Raw genomic sequence first — 8594 nt, 5'->3', positions numbered from 1 at the left:
TCAGAACCGCCTTAATCCTTGGTGTTGTAGATTCAACAAGCTGCTGGAAATATTCCTCAGAGATTTTGCTCCATATTGTCATGATAGCATCACACAGTTGCTGCAGATTTGTCGGCTGCACATCCATGATGCCAATCTCCCGTTCCACCACATCCCAAAGCTGCTCTATTGGATTGAGCTCTGGTGACTGTGGAGGCCATTTGAGTACAGTGAACTCATCGTCATGTTCAGCAGTCTGAGATGATTGAGCTTTATGACATGCTGCGTTATCCTGCTGGAAGTAGCCATCAGAAGATGGAGACACTGTGCTCATAAAGGGATGGACATGGTCAGCAGCAATACTCGGGTAGGCTGTGGCGTTGATGCTCAATCGGTACTAATGAACCCAAACCTCTGGCCTCATCAACAAGGCACAGAACTGCCGCTCACTGGATATTTCCTCTGTGTCGGAGCATTCTCTGTAAACCCTAGAGATGGTTGTGCGTGAAAATCCCAGTAGATCAGCAGTTTCTGAAATACTCAGAGCAGCCCGTCTGGCAGCATCAACCATGCCACGATCAAAGTCTCTTAAATCCCCTTTCTTCCCCATTCTGATGCTCGCTTTGACCTGCAGTCTTGACCACGTCTAAATGCCTAAATGCAGTGAGCTGCTGCCATGTGATTGGCTGATTAGACCTTTATGTTAACGAGCGGCTGGACAGGTGTACCTAATAAAGTGTACATGTATGTTATAGTCAGTAAATGTTTTGATCTGAGCTAATGAAGAGTTTGTTGATGGTTTGGTCTGCAGGTCCCGGCCTGGTGTTCATCATTTACCCAGAAGCCATTGCGACACTGCCGGGCTCTTCGGTGTGGGCCGTCATCTTCTTCATCATGTTGCTGACTTTAGGAATCGACAGCGCTGTGAGTATAAATGCTCACTCTCCAGCAGAAGAAAACACTATAGATAGACCTGTGCTGTCTATACCTGTACACAGACTGTTCACTGGCGTTACGAATGAGCGAAAGTACAATGCTCAGCCTGGCCATCACCGCACAGTCCCACCCTCCACTCCAAAGAGCCAATCATAGTCCTTATAGCCGTCCAGCTGTTTGGTAGGAGGGGGGATTTACTTGCTTGTTAAGGAAACACTTGTCACTTGTTGATTAATGTAATGATTTTGACCAGAGAACATTTACTTTTAGATATTTAGCCGATGTTTTTGTGTGTAGTGTACACCCCCGTTCATTTAAACGCTGGTTTAGTCTGAACTGAAGCGGAGGCGTTGCGGATATCTGCTGTTTTTCAGATGGGAGGGATGGAGTCTGTGATCACGGGACTCATCGACGAGTTCAAGTTCCTGCACAAACATCGAGAGCTCTTCACACTCTTCATCGTGGTGTCCACCTTCCTCATCTCGCTCATCTGCGTTACCAACGTATGTGAGAGTCTGACCACCATTGTGTGTGTGTGGGTGTGTATGTGTGTATGTGTATGTGGGGTGTTTGTGTGCGTACCTTTTATTCAATTCTATAGTGAAATACAATAACGAGAACAATTAAAACAGAAATAAAGCATTGATAAATTAGTGGCTTATTTCCATCAGCTCATATCGATGGTTTGGCTGAATCACCAATTCTTTTTCTTTGACTGAAATAATGACTATTATATATTACTAGGTCAATATCATTACCCCCCTTATGAAAATATATTTCTTTCTGATTGTGTACAGAACACAGTGGCTCAGTGGTTAGCACTCTGGCCTCACAGCTAGAAAGTTGCTGGTTCGAGTCCCGGTTTCCCCCACAGTCCAAACACATGCGCTATAGGGGAATTGATCAACATAACTGGCCGTTGTGTATGAGTGTGTATGGGTCTTTCCCAGTACTGGATTGCAGCTGTAAGGCCATCTGCTGTGTAAAACATATGCTGCAATAGTTGACAGTTCATTCCACTGTGGCCACCTTAGAAATAGAGACTAAGCCAAAGGAAAATGAATGAATTTATGATTGTCTACAAAACAAGGCACTACTGTCCAGTGACTTGCCGAATTATCCTAGTGAAGCCTTTAAATGTCACTTTAAGCTGAATAATGGCACCTTGCAAAATACCTAGTAAAATATAATGTACTGTCATCATGGCGAAGAGAAAATAAATAGATGTGTTACTAGAGCATTTTGTTTAAACATATCTCCATTAAATGCACTTGGGGAAATGTTCATCGTAGGGTTAATCACTGTGTCTTCATCTCTCTGTTGCTCTCTCTGTAGGGTGGTATCTACGTGTTTACTCTGCTGCTCTCTTTGTAGGGTGGAATCTATGTGTTTACGCTGTTGGACCACTTCGCTGCGGGGACGTCAATTCTCTTTGGAGTACTAATTGAGGCCATCGGCATCGCCTGGTTTTACGGTGAGCTGCAGCATTTTCTCCAGCAAGCTGATGCTGCGTTAGAGACTGATGTGTTTTCAGACAGTGTGACCAGCCACTCGTCTCCATCATTACAGTGTCCTCTCTCTGTTCAGCACCACAACACTCCACAGTGAGAGATATTGATCCACATTGAGCTGAAACAATATTACAACCTCAAAAACAAGAGCATGCAACATTACTGAAGGTGTGATGATCGTTAAAGTAGAACAAATAAACAAACAAAGGACATTATCAAAATCCGCATTATTATGTTGACTGTTGTCATTAAATGTATGTATTTTTCATTTTATTTCATAACTTTAGGCTGTAATTTGATATTCAACTTTCCCTCTATATTGTCATTTAGATCTAGCTGTGTTGACCATCACACATCTCAAAAGTAAAGAGTTTTAACTTTAAAACAAGAGCTAGTAATGCTGGAAAAAATAAATAAACTGCCTTATTATTATATTTGACCCAACATTGGGTTAGAACAGCCCATAAGCTCATGCTAAGTAACACTGAACAACTGCATCTTCATCATTTACTAACATGAACACGTGCTGAACTGAAGGCGTTGCTCCTTGTTTGTTCATGTGAGTGAATGCACTAATACAGCTGTACTGTAAAGTGCTCTTCTTGAATAGTCATATCTCTGGGGGTTTCTGAGTATTCTGCACTCTGCTGGTGTCCTGGAAAGCCGCTTCTCGGCAGCAAGGCTTGGGCATGAACTCTGCGGCTCTCCCTGAGGCACGAAGCGGCTCCCGGAGACCTGAACTTCAGCGTGACCCGGTGAGTCCGCCCGGGGGATCAGAACAGTGGTGAACCGCAGATCCAGAGGCGGCGGGTCACAGCAGAAGCAGCGCCCCGGGCCGCTCTGGCCTTTTGGAAAGCCGGAGACCCATAGCTCCACCAGCCGACACACACGCTCCAGTCAAGAGGATCTCAGGAGTCTCAACCTGCAGTCACTGCAGAGCACCGGGGAAACTGTCATGTTCACTGTGCTCATGTGCTGCAGATATTCAGTTAAAAACGTAACGTATAGTGAGAAGCAAACTATAATACAATACAACTACTGCACTTGATCTGTTGTGGTGATTCTACAGTTGCTATGGTAACATGGTAACTAGTAATTGATCTGTTTTGTGATTCTACAGTTGCTATGGTAACATGTTAACTATAGTAATTGATCTGTTGTGGTGATTCTACAGTTGCTATGGTAACATGGTAACTATAGTAATTGATCTGTTGTGGTGATTCTACAGTTGCTATGGTAACATGGTAACTATAGTAATTGATCTGTTGTGGTGATTCTACAGTTGCTATGGTAACATGGTAACTATAGTAATTGATCTGTTGTGGTGATTCTACAGTTGCTATGGTAACATGGTAACTATAGTAATTGACCTGTTGTGGTGATTCTACAGTTGCTATGGTAACATGGTAACTATAGTAATTGATCTGTTGTGGGGCTTCTGTTGTTGCTATGGTAATATGGTAACTATAGTAATTGACCTGTTGTGGTGATTCTACAGTTGCTATGGTAACATGGTAACTATAGTAATTGATTTGCAGTGGTGATTCTATTGTTGCTATGGTAACATGGTAATTATATTAACTGGTCTGTTGTGGTGATTCTACAGTTGCTATGGTAACACAACAACTATAGTAACTGATCGATCATGGTAATTCTACAGTTGCTATAGTAACACATTAACTATTGTGACTTTGCTTGTTGTGGTGATTCCATAGTTGCTACGGTAACAGAAGAGCAACAGTGATTAATATGTGTGTGTGTGTGTGTGTGTGTGTGTGTGTGTGTGTGTGTGTGTGTATAGGAGTGGATCGCTTCAGTGATGATATCGAGGAGATGATCGGTCAGAGACCAGGCCTGTACTGGAGACTGTGCTGGAAGTTTGTGAGCCCGTGTTTCCTCCTGGTGTGTCTGCAGTCTTTCTGATACACACACACACACACACACACACACACACACACACACACAGACACACACAGACACACACACAGTCAATAAATGATGGTGGTTTTCTCTTGATCTCAGTTCATGGTTGTGATCAGCTTCGCCACCTTCAATCCTCCCAAGTACGGCTCCTATTATTTCCCCACGTGGGCGACGATGGTGGGCTGGTGTTTGTCCATCTCCTCTATGATCATGGTGCCGCTCTACGCCTTCTACAAGTTCTGCTCGCTGCCCGGAAGCTTCTGTGACGTGAGTTTTTCCAGACTGATTCTGCCCGCCGCATTAAAGATAACTTATGTGTATCAGCTCTGCATTACAATCAGTCAGCGCTGCAGAACCACAGTGGAAACACTTCAGCTGCACTGAAGACAGAATCATTCAGCTTCATTCAGTTACAAAATGCTGTGTGCTTGATCAATTCTGAAGCCAATTCAGTTCATTTGAACTGTTGATTCAGTTTAGATCAATAATGGTGCCAAAGTAGACAATTTAAATGTTGATTTAAGAGTCAAAGTGTCTGCTATGATGGAAATTTGGGTAAGTGTTGATTAAATTGAGTTGATTAATTGTCCCAACACTGTAAATGTATGACAGGTTTAATTCAGCTCGCTGTTGATTCAGTTTAGAAAGAGTCAATGCTGCAAATTTAATCAATTATGAAAAATTGTATTTAATAATAATTGCATTGTTGCAAATTTCACCAGGTTTAATCAATTAAATTCAGTTCTGGTTAATAATATGTCATGTTTGTTTTTATCCAGAGTGACTCACACTACATTGAAGATCCACAGTTAATCTGAATCAGTTATGAGCATATGTGCATTTCAGGCTAATGTTAGTACAGGTCAATACCAGAACATGCAGTTGTGTGTACAAACTTGCTCATTACCAATTGATCAACCATATTGAACACATCATAACCCAGATTTTAATTTGTGTGTGTGTGTGTGTGTGTTCAGAAACTGGCGTACGCCATCACTCCTGAGACTGACCATCACCTGGTGGAGCGCGGTGAGGTGCGGCAGTTCACGGTGAGCCGCTTACACACACACACACACACACACTGCTGTTTCATGTGTTTGTCCACACCACAGAGATTACATAAATTTAATGGGTGAACTTTCAATTATGCTAAACATGACATTTCCCTGCGCTGTTATCACAGACAAGCGCTTTTAGCAGTGATGAGCCTCTAAAGCTCCTCGATAAGAGCAGAGCAAAACAGCGCTGGACACTCACTACGCTCAGTATCCTGCACTGCTGCATTCAAGAGTTTCATTTCATTTGAGCAGACTTACTATCACTTACAGCATGCCCATGCAGGACACTACACTTGTCCTGCACTACACTTCCCTGAACAGGAGTTAAAGAAATCAACACTGATATGAGAGACGAGTGTTTGAGTGAACTAGCTGAATCAGACTGATCAAATTCATGAGTCAGTGATTCACTGATTCAAATCACCTGTCTGGAGTGAGTCTCCAGTAAACAACTCACTGAGTCAAATGATTCATTCAGAGTAAGTCTCCAGTCAAAGACTCACTGAGTATAATATTTGTTCAAAATTATAATCGCCATATATTATCGCCAGTAAACAACTCACTGATTCGATTGATCCATTAAGAGTGAGGCTTCAGTCAACATTTTAATGATTCAAATGATCCGTTCAGAGAGAGTCCGCAGTATAAAAAAAAAACTCACTGACTCAGATGATCTGTTCAGAGTGAATCTGCAGCAAACAACTCACTGATTCAAATGATCCATTCAGAGCGAAAAAGCGAGTCAAATGATTTGTTCATAGAAAGTCACCAGTAAACAATCCACTGAGTGCGAGTCTTCTGAGTTACCATTAACAACTCACAGATTCAAATGATTCACTCAGAGTGAGTCTCCAGTCAACAATTTACTGATTCAAATGATCCATACAGAGAGAGTCTTCTGTAAACAACTAATTTATTCTAATGATTCATTCTGAGTTGTTTACTCCTGTAAACAACTCACTTTTTCCAAATGATTCATTGAGTGTGAGTCTCTTTTAAACAACTCGTTTATTTAAATGATTCATCCAGAGCAGGTCTCCAGTAACCAACTCAACTATTCAAACGATTCGTTCAGAGTAAGTCTCTGGTAAACAACGCACTGATTCAAATGGCCTGTTCAGAGTGAATCTTTTGTAGACAGCCGACTGATTCAAATGATTTAATCAGACTGAGTCTCCTGTAAACAGCTCAGTGATTCAAAAGATTTGTCCAGAATGATACTCCTTTAAACAATTAGTTTTTTTAAATGATTCGTTCAGAGTGAGTCTCCTGTTCACAACTCGCTTTTTCATATGATTCATTCAGAGTGAGTCTCCAGTCAACAACTGAATGATTCAAAAGATTTGAATAGTGAACATGTCTGGTTTCTCACAGCTCCATCACTGGCTGGTGGTTTGAGCGGCTCTCCGTGATGATGATGATGATGAAGATGATGGTGATGAAGATGAAGGACTCGGCTGGACGCGTGTGGCTGCGAACAGAAGAGTGTTACTAGTTGTTTCTTTCCTGCATAATCGGCTGTGTGCTGTTTTCGTGACTCGATCACACTGTGGTTCTGTCAGTATCAGTTCTACTCTCAATATACGATGACTGTTATGATGGCTGATGTTGTCCCCACTGACCCTCCCTCCGTCTGTCCGTCTGTCTGCTCTTTTCTTATCTTCTGTGACCAGAGTATAACTGAGCCTTATTAATAAATGTGACGGGAGTCTACACAGCGACTCCAGCTTAGAAAGTGTACATAGAGCAGAAGCAACTCTCCCCTCGCTGTGTCTGAGATGTGCAAATGCAGAAATATGAATATGAATATAAATATAGATGATGTGTTGAGTCTCATGCTTGCTTACAGTATCCATCAGATGTGTGATATATGTGAGCGTCTCCTCACCGATGACTTTAGATCACAGTAATAATCAAGTGTAGCGCTGGTCTGTCTGATCAACAGCCGCTTCTAAACTCAAGCAGGGACCCGGCATTACTCACGGAGCTTTACATCTCGCTGTGTTGATCCTGCAAATGAACAAACGCCGCAGGATGTACGGGATTTCTGTCGCGCTGAATGTTGTGGTCCACTACTGTATTTCAGTTTTATTTACATCGCAGTTTATTACAGATGATCAGAGTCTTTACATTGAGTCATTTCAGTGGCTGCAGGAATGTGTCCACTACTGGAACATGTCAATAAACAGTGTTTATGTACAAAATACACCAGTGTGTCATTCATTCATTTTTCTACCACTTCTCCGGGGCCGGGTCGCGGGGGCAGCAGTCTTAGGAGAGAACCCCAGATTTCCCTCTCCCCAGACACTTCCTCCAGCTCCTCAGGGGGATCCTGAGGCATTCCCAGGCCAGCCGAGAGACATAGTCCCTCCAGCGTGTCCTGGGTCTTCCCAGTGGGACCTGCCTGGAAAACCTCCCTAGGTAGGCGTCCAGGAGGCATCCAGGACAGATGCCCGAGCCACCTCAGCTGACTTCTCTAGATGTGGAGGAGCATTGGCTCTACTTTTACTACTTCTACTACTTAATGAGTGTAATTACGCTGGATCACACTCAATGAGGGAATGAGCTCCCCACGAGAACAGAAACCAGGAGAGCAGAGCCTTACATGCCTGATATGGAGGTATTCTCATTATGTTGAACACACGGAAGAAAAGAGGATTATAGTGCACACTGATTTACTGAACTAATGACACTAATAAAAAAAGTAGCACACACTGCCAGAGCCGGAGCATCCATTGAGGCGACCTAGACGGCTGCCTAGGTCGGCAGAATAGAGGGGGCGGCATCCCCGACACTACCCTCACCACCCGCACCCTCAGTTATATCTGTGTCCAGGGCGGCAGAATAGAGAGGGTGGCGTCTAAAGTTTCTAAGGGTGCTTTCACATCTGTAGTTCGCTTCATTTGGTCTGGACCAAGGGTAATAAATGATGCATTGTTGCATGTTCTGCCGTCTTTAGGTCGTTTTCACATCATACTGCTGGCTTTGGTCCGAACCAGTTGAAATGGACCAAAATGCAGTCATGTGACAAAATCCACATCTCTCATTGGCCAGATGTTGTTATTTCCTAAACTGCTTATTGATTGGTCAGAATTCACGTGCGGGAAAATGGCAGTGAACTCCCGCAGGTAAACAAAACCTTTTACTCTGGAGGGACGACTGCGCTGGCTGATTGTATCCCTGCTTT

General features: G+C 43.1%; 1 protein-coding gene across 2 annotated transcripts in view; it reads left to right on the top strand.

Annotated features, from left to right (window-relative positions):
* Positions 1 to 7611, top strand: part of slc6a3 (solute carrier family 6 member 3) — a 21796-nt gene extending 14185 nt beyond the window's left edge. Inside the window, exons 9-15 of one of the 2 annotated variants that reach the window (XM_087286358.1) lie at positions 791 to 903; positions 1290 to 1418; positions 2290 to 2389; positions 4228 to 4328; positions 4449 to 4616; positions 5327 to 5398; positions 6782 to 7611. In XM_087286358.1, coding sequence (XP_087142484.1) covers positions 791 to 903; positions 1290 to 1418; positions 2290 to 2389; positions 4228 to 4328; positions 4449 to 4616; positions 5327 to 5398; positions 6782 to 6805 — 707 coding nt within the window. In that variant the 3' untranslated portion in view covers positions 6806 to 7611. 2 annotated transcript variants of the gene reach the window in all.
* The last annotated feature ends 983 nt before the right edge of the window (positions 7612 to 8594 follow it).

Source organism: Danio rerio, chromosome 16 (assembly GCF_052040795.2).
Source record: "Danio rerio strain M-AB ecotype USA chromosome 16, GRCz13ab, whole genome shotgun sequence".
Lineage (NCBI taxonomy): Eukaryota > Metazoa > Chordata > Actinopteri > Cypriniformes > Danionidae > Danio > Danio rerio.
The sequence above is the reverse complement of the archived record's forward strand: the minus strand, read 5'-3'. Positions and strand labels throughout refer to the sequence as shown.